Here is a 19696-nt window from a genome sequence, read left to right as displayed (position 1 = left end):
CAAATTCTACTGAGAAGAGAGACAACTGCACTGCCCTGCAGTGGCCTGAATTGCAGCATCACAGACAAAATGTCCCTCCAGTGACACCATCTGCAGTTTTCTGTACTCCTTCTCTCCTGCTCCTGTTATCAGGGACAGACTCCCACACTTCTCACGAGCCCTTTCCCTGCCTGTATTGTGTGTCCCCAATATCCAGGCCCTACAGGATTAGATCAGGTCCCTTATGCCTGCTCACCTGTATCCTTTAGACTCTCTCCTTGCCCATCATATATCTATTTCTCTCAACTTCTGAAAATTTTCTACAACAGTAGCTTCTGACATCTCCTACACCAAACTATTTACTTTCTTTGAAAAATATTCTATGACCCACAGCCAAGGACTGTGACTCTACTCCAAACACAAAAGCCATCCAAGTCTCCAGACCAAAGTAAAGGCTGAAGCCTTAGTTCTGATTCCATAGGGGCTTTGGGTGATACTGGGTTGCAGAAAAGGACTCTCTACATCTGGAGGAAGCCAACCATCACCGGTACTTCCTCAGAGCCACATCTGCTTTCCAGGGAAAACTGGATTCCTTGTATCACTTTCCTCGAGGGTGTAACCAGGTGCCATTGATGTGGTATCAGCCCAGGAATAAGGTAAGCAGGGACACAAGGTGTTCCCTGTGTACTAGCAGCCATTTGCTTGTTGCCTTTGACATTGGCCATCATGCTCTGTAAGCCTGAGAGCCCTGCCCAGGCATCTGCCAGTAGGGATGTCAACACGTGTGTCCACCGTGCTCTGTAGTCTCTCCGGCAGATTCTGCTTTCTAGACATCATACTACACACATACCTTAATTGCAATAAAAAAATGACAGAAGGTATTCCTATCTGATACATTTCCCATAACTTCTAATTTAAGTAAAATGGACTGGAGATGAAGGCAGCTGGGAGTTCTTTGTCCTGCAGTCTATTATCCATCCAAACTGGCTGCCAACCCTGTGGGTTGCTGGCTCCACCCCCATCTGCTGAGATCCTCTGGGACTGTGGTAAGGACACATAACCTAGGCTCACCCTCAGTCAGAACAGCGGGGCAACTCTGGTGCCCTGGGTAACAGTCAGGCTTCCTGCTTGCAGTGTTAGCTCCCAGTCCAGAGAGATGAGAACAGTTCAATGCAAGACAGAGAGAGTGCAGAGTAAGAGCACTGGGACTGGTGGTAATGGCAGGGCAGACATACAGCACCTGATCAGAGCTTCAAAGAAGCCCAAACTAGATTCTCTGTTGATCCTAACAGAACACAAATCCCTAGAGCCAAGAAAACTAGCTTTCTGATCTCAATTCCAATGACTTCTCAGCACCGTCCTTTCCCTTCTCTTGCCAACAGGGAAGGTGCTTACTCAACCCATTCAAGACCACCTGTGCACCACTGCCCTGCTGCCAAAATCTCTGTCTTCAGCCTAATGAGGAGCTTCTGCCTCTCACAAGCTGCTGCTCGAGGTGCCAACCCTCTTCACCCATATGCTCCACTCCATCCAGAATGCTACCCCTCTTCTCTCCCCCTGCCCGAATACTCTGTGGAACCCCTTTGTCACTCCCACCCCCATAGCCCAACCTCTAAAGCACCAGAACTCCAAGACTTTTAAGAACCCTTTTTGTACAGGATTGGACACATGTGCTGAGTATTGGTTTATAGTCAGAACTTGGACTTTATGTATAAGCAGGAGGGGGTTGTTCCGTGGTGAGCATTTCTCTCCTGTTTGAGATGTATCTCTGCTGCTGCTGCTGCTACTGCTGCTGCTACTGCTGCTGCTAGGACAAAATACCTGGTTACCTGCATGTGGAGACCTGGCTGAGTTCCAGTCTCCAGAGCCTGGTCTCTATCTGTCACCAATGGCTAGTTTCCATGGAGTTTCAGATGACCCCTAGTTATTGGGGGGGGGGGAAGAAAACTTAAAATGTCACTGAAATATTAATACATTTATGCTTCTTTCCTTCCTTAAGTCCATCCAGAGAGCAGTACCTCCTCCACTCCCTGCTTTTTGTTTCCATTTTCAAAATGTGTCCTAGAAGAGATAAAGGCCTCTAGAGTTCACTACTGGAGGTGCACCTTTCCCTTCCTGCTACTCCAGACTATTCCTAAACCCACAATGATTTAAGAGGATTTTATGTCTTTGAAGAAAGGAAACATCCCCTATTTTCTGTTTGCTGCCATAAGAGTCATGTTCCCTACAACCATGTTTTAGCATATATTTTTTCTGCTGCCCAACAGCACAGTCCATTGGAAACTATTAGGGAATTCCTTAAGCACTTCAGGAGGGACCTCCCAAGTTGGATGTTAACCACATATCTTTAATCCATGTTGATAACTAATTAAATTACTCTACACCCTGACCCTCTGAATGTTATATTTGTACCTCATGTTATATTTTTGTAAGAGTGTTATAGGTAAAAGTATGCCAGGTTTGGGTTTTAATTGTATGGCACGGGTGGGTAAAGGTTACCACAATTTTTCCTTTGTTTAAGAAAAAGAAAAGACTTTTCTAGAATATTTTGCATAATTATGTGTGGCAAATGTTCACAGGAACCCCCTAAGTCACATTACTTTTATCCTTGAAAACATTTATACCTGAGTCACTTTATAAATTCTTTTTAATATTTATTTATTTTCCTTTTTGTTTCCCTTGTTGTTTTATTGTTGTAGTTATTATTGTTGTTATTTATGTCATCCTCATTGGATAGGACAGAGAGACATGGAGAGATGAGGGGAAGACAGAGATGGGGAGAGAAAGATATACACCTGCAGACCTGTTTCACCGCCTGTGAAGCGACTCCCCTACAGGTGGGGAGCAGGGCGCTCGAACCCAGATCCTCACTCTGGTCCTTGCACTTTGCACCATGTGCGCTTAACCCACTGTGCCACCACCCAACTCCCTCTTTTTTTAAATTTTTATAATTATTTTTATTTATTGGATAGAGGCAGCCAGAAATTGAGAGGGTAGGGGGAGACAGAGAGGGAAAGAGGCACTTGCGGCCCTGCTTCACCACTCACAAAGATTTCCTCCTGCAAATAGGGATTGGGGGCTCAAACCCAGGCCCTTGTGCACTGTAACATTTGAGCCCACCACACAGCCCCTACGTGACTTATTCTTTTATTTATTTATTTATTTATTTATAAAAAGGAAACATTGACAAAACCATAGGATAAAAGGGCTACAACTCCATACAATTCCCACCACCAAAACTCGGTATCCCATTCCCTCCCCTGATAGCTTTCTTATTCTTTAACCCTATGAGAGTATGGACCCAAGGTCATTGGGCATATGGTTGATCCATACCCCCAGCCTGCCTCTCTCTTCCCCTAGTGGGGTAGGGAAGGGCTCTGGGAAGTAGAACTCCAGGACACATTGGTGGGGTTGTCTGTCCAGGAAAGTCTGGTTGGCGTCATGCTAGCATCTGGAACCTGCTGGCTGAAAAGAGAGTTAACATATAAACCCAAAATATTGTTGACTAATCATGAACCTAGAAGCTGGAGTAGTGCAGATGAAGAGTTGGGGGGAATCTCCATTTTGTAGATAGCCAATAGGCCTATTTTAGTTATATTCTAAAGGGCCTGTGGCTATACTATTTTTTTTCTCCCCCCACCCCGAGCCTGAAATCTTAAATGCAGGTGCCTCCTCTCCCTTTCTGTCCCATCTTCACCTGGGTCCAAGATCCACTGACAATCAAATAGTGAGTTATGAAAGCTACCACCTCACCCAACTCTGCCAGCACCTTTGTCTCCCCAGCTATTAATAACATTCTAGATACCACTGGAAAATGCCCTGGAACCTACTACCTGCTTCAGAAATGTTAGTTCCCTTTCCATATTATCAATAGTTATTTTTTTTAAAAGATTTTATTTATTTATTAGTAAGAAAGATAAGGGGAGAGAGAAAGAACCAGACATCCCTCTAGCACATGTGCTGCCGGGGATCAAACTCAGGACCTCATGCTTGAGAGTGCAAAGCTCTATCCCTGTGCCACCTCCTGGACTGCATATCCTCAATAGTTCTCATGATTAAAAGGAAATCTTGATGCTTGCATTCCAGAGATTTTAAATCTGCTCCTCTCCTTTAAGCAGATTCACATTTAAACAGGATTAAAATGTCTACATACGAAAGTTGAATTGTTTAAAAATAAATAAAATAATTCTATTTACAATAGTATAAATGTAAAATACATAGAAATTAACATAATGAAGGAGGTGAAAGCCCTGTACTGACACTAGAAGATATTGATGAAAGAAGTTGCAAGAGACAAACGGGGCTGGGCAGTAGCGCAGCAGGTTAAGTGCACATGACGCGGGGCACAAGGAATGGCATAAGGATCCCAGTTCGAGTTCCCAGCTTCCCACTTGCAGTGGGGGTCACTTTACAGGTGGGAAAGCAAGTCTGCAGGTGTCTATCTTTCTCACCCCCTCTCTGTCTTCCCCTCCTCTCTGATTTCTCTCTGTCCTATCTAACAACAGCAACAGCTATAACAACAATAACAATAACAAGGGCAACAAAGGCAACAAAATGGGGAAAATAGCCTCCAGAAGCAATGGATTTGTAGTGCTGCCACTGAGCCCAAGTGATAACCCTGGAGGCAAAAAATAAAAAAATAAAAAAGACAAATAAATAAGATGAAATATACTTTAAGACCATGGGGTAGGAAAATACTACTGGTCAAATCTCTGCATTGCCCAAAGCCACCTGTAGAGTTAATAGGCATTACCTATCAAGGTTTTAATGACAGCTTATGTATAAATAAAAACAGTTATCAAATGTCATTTGGAATGTCAAAAGACCTCAAATAGCTAAAAAAAAAAAAAAAACTCACGAAAGAAAAGAAAAGGTAGAGAGATGATGCTATTCAATGTAATATTGACTGAAAAACAGACGCAAAAGGAAAAAAGTTTAGTTTCTGGTATAATATTCAGTTATAATATTTGATAAGAGATTCAGAATACTACATAGAGAATAGCTAGTCTTTTGCTAAATAGTGGAGGAAATAGTTCTGGGTTCAAGAGGGGTCCTAAGAACCAGTTACTACTCTAGAGTTGCTGGGTCTGCTTATGTGTGTCACCTCCAAAGAATCATGAAAATCTTCGTGGGTCAGATGTGAAAATTTTATTCTAAAGAAGTGAGGGAGATAGTGTGTAAGAACAGATATAAAGTGCAAGACGGCTTGTGCAATAGGCTCATGAGAGCCATGGAGAGAATAGCCCCTCCAAGATTTATTTTCCCTGTTACATTCCCAATCTTAGTCCTACACAGAGCCAACTTCTCATTGGCCCATTGAGATTATCTCCCTTTTCTATTAAACTTCTATTTTTGAGATGTGGTTACTTCCACATACCCCCCTCCCATGGTGAATGGTGCATCCTAGTGTGCCCTTAAGACTTTTACCAGTACTTCTTGGTGCTCCCTTAAAACCCTCCCCTTTTCATAAGAAAAACAAAGAAAAGAAAAGGGGGGGGGGAAGACTATAGTCTCAGATAGTCCTGGATAACTGGGCTTCAAGGCCTCCTAGCCACCAACTCCCCCTAACACATCTCCTAATATAAGGCAAGAAAAACACTAGTAAGGGTTCCAGATGCTGGCATGATGCCGACCAGACTTCCCTGGGCAGACAACCCGACCAGTGTGTCCTGGAGCTCTGCTTCCGCAAAGCCCTTCCCCACTAGGGAAAGAAAAAGACAGGCTGGGAGTATGGATCAACCAACCTGTCAGTGCCCATGTTCAGTGAGGAAGCAATTACAGAAGTCAGACCTTTCACTTCTGTATCCCACAGTGACTTTGGGTCCATACTCCGAGAGGGTATAACAGGAAAGCTATCAAGAGAGAGGATGGGATACAAAGTTCTGGTGGTGGGAATTGTGCCAAGTTGTACCCCTCTTATCCTATCGTTTAGTCAATGTTTCCATTTTATAAATAAAAAATTTAAAAAAAAAGAAAGAAAACACTAGCAAGAAAAAATAACCTGCAAAATGAACAAACTTTCTAGTTTTAATTACTAACTTTAAAGATAGATTGTACAAAATATGGAAAACTGTACAAGATGACCAATTCTAACAACATAATTGAAATAAAATAAATGGCCATAATTAATGTAATATCACAGACATACTGCATATCCATTTATGAACAATGCCTCTAACTAAAAATGAAAGATACTGATTTTTAATCCACTTTGGTGCCATTCTCTCTGCTCTGAATGCACTAAGAGAAGACACAAGAAAGAGAAAGATACAAGTAGTGAAAGGCAGTTTAAAAAAAAAAGGCATAAATAGTAAAAGGAACCCCCACACCTATGGACATCTAATCTTTGATAAGGGGTCCAAAGTATTAAATGGAAGAAGGAGGCTTTCTTCAAAAAATGGTGCTGGAAAAACTGGGTTGAAACATGCAGAAGAATGAAACTGAACCACTTTATCTCACCAGAAACAAAAATAAATTCCGAATGGATTAAATACCTGGATGTTAGACCAGAAACAATCAAATACTTAGTGGAAAACATTGGTAAAACACTTTCCCACCTAAACCTCAAGGACATCTTTGATGAAACAAACCCAATTGCAAGGAAGACTAAAGTAGAAACAAACAAATGGGACTAAATCAAATTGAAAAGCTTCTGCACAGCCAAAGAAACTATCACACAAACAAGGAGACCCCTCACAAAATGGGAGAAGATCTTTACATGCCATACATCAGACAAGAGACTAATCACCAAAATATACAAAGAGCTCAGCAAACTTAGCACCAAAAAAGCAAATGACCCCATCCACAAATGGGCAGAGGATATGAACAGAACATTCACTACAGAGGAGATCCAAAAGGCTAACAAACATATGAAAAACTGCTCCAGGTCACTGATTGTCAGAGAAATGCAAATAAAGACAATGTTGAGATACCACCTCACTCCTGTAAGAATGGCATACATCAACAAATGCTGGAGAGGCTGTGGGGACAGAGGAACCTTTTTGCACAGCTGGTGGGAATGTAAATTTGTCCAGCCTGTGTGGAGAGCTGTCTGGAGAACTCTCACAAGGCTAGACATGGACCTTCCATTTGACCCAGTAATTCTACTCCTGGGGATATACCCCAAGGACTCCATAACACCCAACCAAAAAGAGTTGTGTACTCCTATGTTCATAGCAGCACAATTCATAATAGCTAAAACCTGGAAGCAACCCAGGTGCCCAACAGATGAGTGGCTGAGAAAGCTGTGGTATATATACACAATGGAATACTATGCAGCTACTAAGAACAATGAACTCAACTTCTCTGACCCATATTGGACAGAGCTAGAAGGAATTATGTTAAGTGAGCTAAGTCAGAAAGATAAAGATGAGTATGGGATGATCCCACTCATCAACAGAAGTTGAGAAAGAAGATCATAAAGGGAAACTAAAGGCAGGATCTGACTAAATTGAAAGTAGGGCACCAAAGTAAAAACCTTGTGGTGAGGGGGAGGGTGGACATGCGGCTTCCTGGGCCGGCAGGAGGGTGGTGGTGAGGGGGTGGGATGGGACACAATCTTTTGGTGATGGGAATGGTGTTTATGTACACACCTATTAAATTGTAGTAATATAAATCATTATTTAATATGAGGGGGGAAATTGACTGTATTTCTAACAAAGGGACTTTTCAAAGTTAACCCAATTACCAAATAATGTGATGATAACAGTAACTATCCATTGTCTTCTTGAACCCTAAGACAGCAGGAACCTCACATCTCCACTATATAGCCTAAACTTCCCCCAGTCCTGGGACTCTAGGGTGGGGGCCATATGCTTCTCCCAATTCTTATCAAATAATATTGCATCCACTGATTGCAACCTAATCAACGCAACGAGTGCACCCCAGCATGCTTCACTTCAGACTGTGTCCAGAGAATTCAGGTGTGGAACGACAACCCTTCAGCTTCATCACTCGGGTGAGACCTTTCCTTTCATAGTATTCTCTAAGTCCATCCCAGGTGGTTCACTTCCTAACAAAGTTCCAAAACCTAGATATAGACCAGGTTCCAGGAGATAGAGAATATGTTCACACGTATCCATAAACTAGGGCAAATATATACCTGAAAGCAGTAGTACACTAGAGTTTGCAGTGAGTACCCCCCAATCATCTCCACTATTCCAACCTTTGGGTCCATGATTCTTCAACAATTTTTTTAACTTTGTATGTTAACTCTCTTTTCAGTCCCCAGGTTCCAGATGCCATCAGGATGCTGGCCAGGCTTCCCTGGACTGAAGACCCTACCAATGCATCCTGGAGCTCCGCTTCCCCAGAGACTCACCCTACTAGGGAAAGAGAGAGGCAGACTGGGAGTATGGATTAACCAGTCAATGCCCATGTTTAGCTGGGAAGCAATTACAGAATCCAAACCTCCCACCTTCTGCAACCCACAGTGACCCTGGGTCCATGCTCCCAGAGGGATAGAGAATGGGAAAGCTATTGGGGAGGGGATGAGATATGGAGATTGGGTGTTTGGAATTGTGTGGAGTTGTACCCCTCCATCCTATGATCTTGTTAATGTCTCCTTTCTTAAATAAATAAAAATAGTAAAAGGAATTTTAAAGTGGTATGAATCACATCATTAAGCTGAGGGGAAAAATGGTATATTTTTCTGCTATTGTTGATTTACTACAAATCATAGTCTTTGGAGACTATTATTATAAAGAAGAGTATTTCTGTCTCAGGCTTTAGTGTTACTTGGCTTGTTTAAGTATGTTTTGAAGTAAAATTGATTAAAAATTTTTAAATAGGTAAAAGACAACTACTGGATGATTTTGTTCAAATGTGGAATATTGAAAATGGAAACACATAAATTTTAATAAAAGGAATAGCCAGGGAAAAATATCATGCATATCTAATTTTATTCAAATCCTTTTCTGTGTAACTTGTACAGAAAATAAATTTTAGCCCACAATCTATTAATACATAAAATTGCATTAGTTAAATGTAAGGCCAATCTTGACTTTTAACAAATAGACCCACCATGACCATGATATTTTAAAGCACTATATAGTTGACTTAATGAGTAGTTTAGGTTTTTCAAATGGGTAGTCATTATAGAGGTTGCTATCACTTCCTACTTTGATGCAGTCCTTATTTATGTTAATATTAGGCAAAAAAGGCTCCTAAAATGCACTTGAGAGAAATCTTATTCACTTTTCCAAAAGTAAGACCTAAATATGATCACATGATCTGTTCCTTGAATATTTGGTGAAGTATCTGTGCTGGAGTTTCCTTTATGGGAAGTCCTTACATTCTTCACCTCCTTTACTTAATATGTGCTGAATGAATGTTACTCAGTTATACCCCTCTCACAAATTTATGCTTTGAATCCTAACCTTTAATGTGATTGTATTTTGAGATAGGACTGTAAAATGGGATTAAGATTAAGTGATGTTGTAAGTTCTTAGTCCTATATGGCTGATACCATCATGATACAATAAGACACCAGAGAACCTTTTCTAGGTTGGAACATAATGTCAGGTGAGAACACAGTGGAAAGATGATCATCTGCAACCCAGAAAGAGAATTCCCACTAGAAATCAACTATATGGGCAGTTTGATGTTAGATCTTAAGTCTCCGGAGCTATGGGGGGAAAAAAATCTGTTGTGTAAATCACTTGTTGTGTACATTTTGTTGTGGAAGTCTGAGCAAATTAGCACAAAGAATTATTTATTTATTTATTTATTCATTCATTCATTCATTCATTTTTGCCTCCAAGGTTATTGCTAGGGCTCAGTGCCAGCTCTACAAATCCACTATTCCTGATGGCCTCTTTTTTTGTTTGTTTGTTTTATTGGGTAGGACACAGAGAAATTGAGAGAGGAGGGGGAGATAGAGAGGGAGAGAGAAAGGCACCTGCAGACCTAGTTCCCTGCTTGTGAGGTAGCCCCCCTGCAGGTGGGGAGAGGGGTCTTGAACCCTGCACAGGTTCCTGTGCCTAATACTATGTGTACAGGTGTGTCACCGCCAGCCACCCAGCAATGAATTATTTAATGCTTTTACTTCCTATGTAAGTGGGCTTAGACAGAAATTTGAATAGTTGTTCATACACATTGGTATAGAGTTTTTCATTGCTTGATTTTTATGTTTGCTGTCTGAATTTCTGATCCACAGAACCTATGATCATAGTGGGTGGTTTTTGTTTTGTATCATTACATGTAGGGTAGTTGTTTCAAAAGCCCATGTAATGTCCCTAAATTTACAAAGAACTTTGGCAACATTGCAGGATTTACTTGCCATACTATATCTTGTGACCACAGTATAAACAGAATGATCTTCATTCTCCCAATTCCTTTAATTCCTCACTCATAGTAGTGTTCTTATCAAGTGGCCTTGTAGTAAAAAATTCCAATAGTATAACTGAAAAGTAACCAAAGAACAAGACCTGAGGCCACATGGGGGGCAGGGAGTTACACTGATTTTACATTAACTGTTACAGGCCGGTTCCTACCAGACTTGCACACACTTGTCCCACGGCACCCAGCTTTTATCTGTTTCAAACTGGGCACAGCACAAGCTGATTGGTTAGAACCAATGTCCATCAAATTGCTGACAATAAAGGTGAGAGCAGGTTGGCTACCATCAGAGCCCACCACTCAGAGACCATCACTGGGATGCTGAAATGTAGAAATGGGCATCCACCAGGAACCTATAGATTTTGCATTTTTGGCCCCAGCTGCTTTCTTTCAGTTTACAAGAAGAGGCTTCCCTAGACTGCTTTAGTAACCACATATGGAGATGTAGGATAAGGAAGGGGAAACTTTAAAATTCGCAAGGACCTGAATTCAAGGCCTTTTGCTCTGCAGGACTGTCTCACCCCTTCTCTATTTCTCTCTGTCACTGTCATAAATTTAAGGGGGGGAGGAGAAAAAGAAAAAGAAAAAAAGACAGGAATAAAGTAAGGCAAAAGAAAGATATCCTGAAGGCACCAAAACCATAACTTTGGTGGGAAAAAAAAAATTCAAAGTTTGCATGACCCCTACATAGGGTTGTCAATAGACTAGATACTGACAATGAGCAGAGTATCAGGCCATGTATCACCATGCCAACCTTCTTATCCATCACAATAAGGCATTGTGTTCTCTCTGGGGTAGGAGAAATCTGAGCTGGTAGACTGGTCTTCAAACCACTCAACCACTTGGCCTCTTCCACCTGCAGGGCAGGTACCATGTGGGGGCTCACATCCTGGTGACTTAGTGAAAGGCCTGAAGGGGCCTAAGTCACTGTGCACATGCGGAGACAGTTCAGGTGGCAGCCTAACGCGACCTGAAGTGACTGCAGTCCAGTGTGGACACATAGGTAGTGAAGAAAATGGGAAGTGGCAGTTCCATAGTACCTGGGTCCTCATTTTTCTTGTTGCTTCTGCTGCTGCTGCTTCCATTGCTGAGTATGGGGAGCTTCCAGTACAGACTCCCAGGCTGGTTAGACTTTCATCACCTTACTAAGGCCTGGAGAAACCTCCACCGCCACTTCAACCCAAATAAGGGAAGATCCTACCACCACCGCCGCATGCAGGGAGACTGGTCCCAACAGAGCCGATCAGATGATAGTAATTCCTGCCAGAGTGAATTTGATATCTACTTTGTCTTGGACATGTGAGTGTGCATTATCCACTGGATAGTGCCAGGAGGTGCTGCTTTCCTAGGGTCAAAATAGGCAGAAATTGGGGACCAAGTGGTGATACACCTGATTAAGCACACACATTACAGTGCTCAAGGACCTGGGTTCAAGACCCTGGTTCCCTCCTGCAGAAGCAAAGCTGCATGAGTGGTGAAACAAAGCTGCAGGTCTCTCTCTCCCTCTCTACCTCCCCCCCTCAATTTCTCTCTGTCTCTATCCAATAATAAATACATATAAAATAAAATAAAATGATTTAAAAAAAAACAGGCAGAATTTGATTGCAAAGACCCCAGTCTGTGAGAAGTGAGGACTCAAGGTCAAGCTTAGATAACAGTTCTCTGTCATCTCTGCTCCAGAGATGACCAGTTAACTACATTTGTCCTATTTGGCTATGAATGAAAAAAATTTTTAAATTTATTTAGTATCTATTGGATAGAGACAGTCAGGAATCAAGGGGGTGATGGAGGAGAGAGACAGACACCTGCAGCCCTGCTTCACCACTTGCAAAGCTTTCCCCCTGCAAGTGGGGACTGGGAGCTCAAATTGTGGTCCTTGCACATTGTAACGTGTGTGCTCAGACAGGTGCCCCACCATCCGACCCTACATTTTTTTAAATTGATACCAGGGTTATTGTTGGGCTCTGTGCTGGCACTACAAATCCACTGCTTCTTGCAGCCATTTTTCCTTTTTCTTTCCCGCACCCACCCCCAGGTTCAATCCCCATAGACCAGAGCTAAGCTGTACTCTGGTAAAAAATAATATAAAATAATAATAAATAAAAAATAACAAAAGTAAATGCTTATTTACCAGAGTACTGCTGAACTCTGGCTTATGGTGGTACTGGGGATTGAACCTGAGACTTTGGAGCCTCAGACATGAAAGTCTCTTGCATACCCATCATACTCTCTCCCCAGCTAATAATTGTTTGGGAGAACTAAGAGATGGAGTGCCTTTGTATGAAAGGTTTCACAAAGGAAATAACATTTGCATGCACTCTAGAAGAATTCCAAACGAAAAGCAAAGAAGGGGTGAAGACATTTTATGCTAAGTTCTATAAAAGCCTGACACATGGAGGGGGTTTAAGGTGGAGGGATGGGGAATGCTGACAAGTAAATTGTTTATCTGGGGTCTAATCAGTGCTCTCCTAAGGAATGTAGACTTGGTTCCCTTGATGAATGTAGTCTCAGGGGACTGTTAAGACAGGTCTCTTCAGTCACTTTTTAGCAGTGAGAGCAGATTGAACTGCAGGCTGGAAATGCTGGAGAAGAAAGTTTATATATATAATTTTTATTAGGGATGTTAATAGTTTATATTTGACAGTAAATACAGTTGTTGATACATGTGTAAACTTTTGTTTTCTGCATAACACTCTTACCCCCAGCCTAGGTCCTCCACCCACCATCTTGCTCCAGGACCTGAACCCCACCTCCCCACCCCCAATCCTATGAGAGTCCTTTACTTTGGTACAATATGCCAAACCCAGTTTGAGTTCTGCTCTGTGTCTCCCTTTCTGTTCTGACTTATCAATTTCTGTCTATGAGTGAGATCATCCCATATTCATCATTAGAAAAGGAAGTGTTTAGGCATTTTCATAGTCAGAAAAGGGGCATGTGAATGAAGGGTGGAAGAAAAATGATTCAGAGCTTTAAAATATTCTACCATGAGTGAGAAAATACTTGGAGTGGACTTGGTCAGTTCTCACTAAAGATTCTGATAGTACTACGTATATTTAAGGAGCTATTGGAAAGCAATGTGAATGTAAATAGTTGAGAACTTGTTAAATCATGGTGCTTTGTAAATGTAGTCTGGGTAATGCAGAAAGATTTACTAGAGTAAAGCTAAATACAGCCTGAAGAATAACTAATGGACCCGTGGCAACTCAGTAACAACCATCCTGAAATTCTACAACAGTGAATTAACATCTGTGCATATCAGAAGGGTTTTCAAGCTAACCAACCCCACTTAGCTAAGGAGTTCCCCCACAGATGTCAATTAGGGATTCCCAATTGGCAATGGAACCTGCTGGGTGGCCATGGGTTATAAATTCAATTATTTCTTTCCTTGATTCCCTGTTTCATAGGCGCTATTTGAACTTTCTTATGGGGTGAACTTCTGTTTACACTGTAAATAGGTGAGGCTAGGGCATGAGTAGGCTGGACCAAGCAAGGCACTAGGGTAGGGTGAATGCTCTTAGTGAAGATATCTCAGAGGGAGGCATTTTTTTACACCCAACCAATCTTTTTTATTTTATTTCAGGGTATCTTTACAGAATACTTTATACAATATTTCATTTTTAATTTTTTTCAGTCAGTAGGACTTTTTATTCTACTTATTTGCTGTTTTGCTTTTTTAAAAAATTATCTTTACAGGGGCCAGGGGGTGGCACACCTGGTTGAGTACACATGTTACATTGTGCAAGGACCTGGGTTCGAGCCCCTGGTCCCCACCTGCAAAGGGAAAATTTTGCAAGTGGTGAAGCGAGGTTGCCAGTGTCTCTCTGTCTCTTTGTGTGGTCCAGGAGGTGGCGCAGTGGATAAGGCTTTGGACTCTCAAGCATGAGGTCCCAAGTTCAGTCCCCGGCAGCACATGTAGCAGAGTGGTGTCCGATTCTTTCTCTCTCTCCTATCATTCCTCATAAATAAATAAATAAATAATCTTTACCTATTTATTGGATACAGACAGCCAGAAATTGAGAGGGAAGGGGTGATACAGAAACAGAGAGATACCTGCAGACCTGCTTCACCACTCTCAAAACTTTCCCTCTGCAGGTGGGGAGCAGAGTCTCAAACCCAGGTCCTTGAGTACTATAATGTGTGCACTCAACCAAGTGCACCTCAACCCAGACCCCTTTGTTTGTTTGTTTGTTTTTTTAGCCAGAGCACTTCTTGACTCTGGCTTACAGTGGTACTGGGGACTGAACCTACAATCTTGGAGCCTTAGGCATGAAAGTCTCCCCAACCCAAATTTTTATATATATACTATTTTTGGCTTTAGAGAAAAATTAAATGGTAAATACAGAATTCCCATATACTCTACCTCCAGGTTATATTATTAATTTTGTTGTTGTTATTATTATTATCCTCCAGGGTTATCACTGGGGCTCAGTGCCTGCACCATGAATCTACTGCTCCTGGAGGCTACTTTTACCTCTCTTGTTTTTGCCCATGTTGTTTATCATTGATGTTATAATTGTTATTGTTAATAGTATTGCTGTTATTGTTGTTGGATAGGACAGAGAGAAATGGAGAGAGGTGGGGAAGACAAAGAGAAAGAGAGAAGGATAGATACCTGAAGACCTGCTTCACGGTCTGTGAAGCGACACCCCTGCAGGTGGGGAACTGGGGGCTCAAACCAGGATCCTTAGGCCAGTCTTTGTGCTTCACACCATGTGCGCTTAACGCCCCTGTCACTGCCCAGTGCCCTCCTATTATTATTTTAAGAGTTATTTATTAATGATAAAGAAGAGAGAGGAGAGAGAGAGAGAGAGAGAAAAGAAAGAGGGAGAGGGAATACAGAACATCATTCTGGCACATGCAATGCTGGAGATCCAACTCAGGACTTCATATTTGTAAGTCCAGCACTCTAGCCATTACACCACTTCCTGGGCCATCATTTTCTCCTACTTATTATGGGGAATGCATATGTGGAGATCCTTAACCTGTTGCCAGGGCTCCAAGATTAGACACATCCCAGAGTTAAGAGAAAGAAACCACAGCCATTTGATCAGAAGAAATCAGGTGGGAACACACACATGACATCCTCAGCTAGGACAGTGTCAAGTGTGTGCACAGTCCATCCCAAACTTCAAGGAGTCCTTATTTGTAAAAAAAAAAAAAAAGGTTGCAGAAGTAGATGTTCAGACAAAATAGCAGGTGCTTATACATTACATAGACAAAGATCAGAATACATTTCTAAGGGAAAAAACATAGGGTAAGGATGCTTAAAACTGTCATTTCCAAATATCACTATGCCAGCTACTTTATGTCATTAGATATTGAGTTTATTCTAGTTATCCCATGCACAGTCTCCAGACCCTTAGGGCGGCCAACCCTCTATGAACTGTGGGCAGAAATCTCTGAAATATCCATACTTTGCCTTAAAGCAGGATTTTTGGATAAAGGGATAAAACCTGAAATACAGGCCTCCTATTATGTTAGTCAAAGGAATGTACTTTGTGGACAAATAACAAGAAAAACATATATTCGGCAAACATAAATGAAAGGTAACAATCAGTAAGATTTCCAGTAACAAGTATCAGGAAGCCTGGGATCAAAAAACATCTTCAACAATTAATATCATCTTATTTTATTGTGGTGCCTTCAGTACAAATAATGGACCAATGTCAGTACATCATCATTAATTTTTGTCCACAATTTTTATTTGTTTATTTATGGGATAAAGACAGTGACATTTATTTTATTATGGGATAAAGACAGAAATATAAAGGGGAGGAGGAAATAGAGAGGAAAAGAGACAGAGAGAGACGCCTGTATCCCTGCTTCACCACTCGTGAAGCTTTCCTCCTGAGGGTGGGGATCAGGGGCTTGAAACTGGGTCCTTGTAAACTGCAATGTGTGTGCTTAACCAGGTGTGCTACCACCTGGCTACTTAAGAATTTATTCTTTTTGTAGTGAATTCTAGGGTTTTTTAGCAAAAACATAATAGCTACTTACCATTAATTACAGTACCACACTGTGCTTCATTTCTTTCTTTCTTCCTGTCTTAGTCTATGTCAACTATTGAGCTTTTTTTAAAGAAAATACTATCTTTATTTATTTGGTAGATAAAAGTAGCTAGAAATCAAGAGGAAGGGGGGATAGAAAGGGAGAGAGACAGAGAGACACTTGCAGCCCTGCTTCACCACTTGAAAAGCTTTCCCCCTGCAGATGAGGACTGGGGGCAGTCTACAGATTTCTTAAGAAATCTTCACAAATACTTCAGATACCACTCGGCCAGACAAATTTTCTAATTTCATATAGTATTTCCAGATGTGCTCTGTTTGCATAAACTCAAAATTAGTCTGACCCACTGCAAATTCACCATTTTTCTCAAGATCAGCAACTAGAAATTTTGTTCCACAAGTGTAGAGAAACTAAAAAACAAAAATTGAGTTTATAAGTCTTGACAGTAGACTATCTGGAATTTTATCTCCGCATTCTTACCTAACAGCAGGATGCTAAAACGTGTCTGAACTCTAGGCAGCAGATGCGCACATACTTATTCTGTTGTTATATGACCCCATTCCCTGTATATACGCTCTGAAAGCTAGACATTCCTTCAAGGTTATCACAAACTGGAAACTTCTCTAGAGGAGATGTGTGATTTGATTACCTTGATTCTTTATATTCTTCTTTGGAGAATCCTTTTATTCTAATGGAAACAGAGAAGAGGAATGACAGAAGAAAAGTGGAGAGAGTAACCTTTAGTTAGGAAAGAAGTAGTCCTACATGTTAGTATAAGAGCTTCTGAAATTATTTATTGTGGGTGAGTTATCACATTTTTACTACTCAGCAATTTTCTGACACAAAAGTATCATCATTTTGACTGTTAAATAGAAAATGAACCTAGAACAGCACAGTAAGTAACTCACATCATCAGGTTGATACAAAACATTAAAATTGTGTCAATTCCTTGACCTGTAGAACTTTGTGTTTTTTATCAGTAAAATTGAAATAATGCTGATATCATAGGGCTGTTCTGCATTGAAAACTGTGTACATAAAATGCCTAATACATAAATGATCATCTCAAGGTAGGTTGACTCTATTATAATCATCTTAGTTTCCTCACCATCTGTAAGCAATTTTCTATAGAGTCGTAGAGATAGCAAAAAGAATAGCAGATAAGACTCCTCAAGAGCCCAGTTTTGGAAGTGGTAGTAAAGAACCTTGTTCCCACTCAACTGCACACAATTTTAAGTTACAGGAAAGGATCAGAGAAGTAGGAGTTATGATTCTTAAGGAAAATGGGGGAGCAAGAGAATCAGTATATCAGAGTACTACAGTGTCCTCCAAAGGTCCCAATGAGTGTGACTAACCATCCTAGTTGATTACCAGAAGTCTTGGTGCAAAATCCCTCAGTCAAAATCATACAAGTCTCGTTTATCACTAACAGAGTGATAAAAGTACCACCAGAGACCCCACTGAGGTTGTTGAAGGTGTGTGCAGTGTGATAAAGCACTTGCTAGAAGTTTCCTCACTCAGAGATGTACCTCCTCTGGGGTGGAGCGGTGATGCACTACTGAGTTAAGTACAGATAATACAAAGGGCAAGGACCCACACAAGGATCCTTATTCCAGTCCCTGGCTTCCCACCTGTAGAGGGGTCACTTCACAAGCAGTGAAGCAGGTCTGTTGATGTCTTATCTTCTCTCTCCTTCTCTATCTCCTCCTTCTCTCTCAATTTCTCTTTGTCCTATCCAATAAAAATGGGGAAAATGGCTTCCAGGAGCAGTGGATTTGTAGTGCTGGCATCCAGCCCCAGTGATAACCCTGAAAGAAAAAAGAGAAAGAAAGAAAGAAAGAAAGAAAGAAAGAAAGAAAGAAAGAAAAGGAGGAAGGGATATAGAAAGAAAAAGAAAGAAAGAGAGAGAAAGAAAGAAAGAAAGAAAGAAAAAAGAGAAGAAAAAAGAAATATATCTCTTCCATCTGATCCATTTCTTCTTCAATTTTAGGTCTGGCAGTGTGGACAACAACTGGGTGGAAATTTACAACCTTGTGGAGGAACTGGTCAAGAGGTTCAAGAAGTATGTCTGTGCTGTCATTTGTTCTTTTCTGAAAGGCAAAGTCTGTTTAGACTCAAGAGTTGTGGCAGTCCCTTGGGTTAGCAGCATGGAGTCCAGGATGGTGTTCTGAGGCAAGAAAATAGGATGGATCTCAGAATATCCATGAGGTCCTAAAATCTTGCCTTGTTTGCAGTCTAAACAGTCTGCTTTGAGAACTTCACCAAGTATTAAGTAGGGAAAGTAGTAAAATCATAAGAAAAAAAAAAAACATTGCAAATAGTGCCATGGGGGGAAAAATGAACTAAGAACTAATATGACAACTTTGAAGAAAAGACAAGAATTCCTAGAGAAAAAGATTGATTTCAACACAATAGGGAATTTTTAATTGAGTCTTGAGATTTGGAAAGACTAAGTAGAAGGAATCATTAAGGAGACTTCATCTAGAGAAAGTGGTCTGTTTTTGTATAAAATTAACACAGTAGAGAGATGGCAACTTAGTCAGAAGAAGACAGCTTGAGGACAAGGCCTTAAGAGTTTTTAATAAAGCCAGGCCAAGGGACTTGAATTTCTGCCCTGGTTCTTGAGCTAGAGAGTGACATGGCCTATTTGTGATCCAGGAAGAAAAGTCTGATAATTTGGTGTAAAAATGGGTGGAACTAGATACAGGAATGGCAAGGAACTCAAGACATGTACCTGGTGCAGCAATTTAGCTAAAATATAATGAGAATCAGCATGCCAGAGATTATAGTGAAGAAGAGGTAATTAAGGGATATTTAAGAGCAGCTGTGAATGATTTAAAGGGAAGGGAGACAGGGGAATTAAGAGGAACAAGCGGTGAATTTCCACACGAGGTCAGTGGGGAAGCCCTCATAGAGGAGGTATAGATGTCTGTCTCATGTGCATGCTGATTCTTCTGGAAAGTTACACATCTTGCAGGTCTCAGAATTCTTCAATAAAGTTAAAAAAAAATTTCTGCAAATCAACAAAAGGATCCGAAAGCTAAGAGTTAGGAGAGGGGACAAGGGGACTGGTATACACCCTCTTCCCTGGATTCTTATTGCCATTGTCATGATTCTGTGTTTATGGTTTCTCACAAGTACATGTTTCCTCCTCAGCCCAAAAGTTCGCTTATCCTTCATCCTCTACTCCACATATGGTCAAACTGTCATGGAGCTGACTTCAGACAAGTAAGTACTGCTGTGATCCTCAACACAGTCTGACCCACTTCAGCTCCAGACCCCAGTCCCTCTGGCTGCTGCTTTTGAGTACATGGCAATCCCCATGTTTCTAGACAACCTCTGCACCCTCTAAGACTTGCCTTGCACCTATATTT

The 19696-nt window shown here is 41.2% G+C and overlaps 2 protein-coding genes and 1 long non-coding RNA gene across 9 annotated transcripts in view; 2 read left to right on the top strand and 1 right to left on the bottom strand.

Annotated features, from left to right (window-relative positions):
• Nucleotides 1–1639, top strand: part of LOC132538581 (anthrax toxin receptor-like) — a 36658-nt gene extending 35019 nt beyond the window's left edge. For 3 of the 6 annotated variants that reach the window (XM_060191105.1, XM_060191122.1, XM_060191095.1), the window contains 2 exons: nucleotides 558–635; nucleotides 1362–1639. In XM_060191105.1, the coding sequence (XP_060047088.1) occupies nucleotides 558–635; nucleotides 1362–1583 (300 nt within the window). In that variant the 3' untranslated portion in view covers nucleotides 1584–1639. Of the gene's footprint in view, nucleotides 1–372; nucleotides 531–557; nucleotides 636–898; nucleotides 1026–1361 lie in introns of those variants that run through there. The other 3 variants (XM_060191128.1, XM_060191112.1, XM_060191136.1) reach the window with 3 other exon arrangements.
• Nucleotides 1–19696, bottom strand: part of LOC132538606 (uncharacterized) — a 484521-nt gene that overhangs the window by 378676 nt on the left and 86149 nt on the right. The window lies entirely within an intron of this gene.
• LOC132538579 (anthrax toxin receptor-like) overlaps nucleotides 11190–19696 on the top strand; it is a 40509-nt gene continuing 32002 nt past the window's right edge. For both annotated transcript variants that reach the window (XM_060191068.1, XM_060191062.1), the window contains exons 1-3: nucleotides 11190–11616; nucleotides 18313–18384; nucleotides 19479–19550. In XM_060191068.1, the coding sequence (XP_060047051.1) occupies nucleotides 11333–11616; nucleotides 18313–18384; nucleotides 19479–19550 (428 nt within the window). In that variant the 5' untranslated portion in view covers nucleotides 11190–11332. The remainder of the gene's footprint in view (nucleotides 11617–18312; nucleotides 18385–19478; nucleotides 19551–19696) is intronic.

Source organism: Erinaceus europaeus, chromosome 1 (genome assembly GCF_950295315.1).
Source record: "Erinaceus europaeus chromosome 1, mEriEur2.1, whole genome shotgun sequence".
In the NCBI taxonomy this organism is placed as follows: domain Eukaryota; kingdom Metazoa; phylum Chordata; class Mammalia; order Eulipotyphla; family Erinaceidae; genus Erinaceus; species Erinaceus europaeus.
The sequence above is the reverse complement of the archived record's forward strand: the minus strand, read 5'-3'. Positions and strand labels throughout refer to the sequence as shown.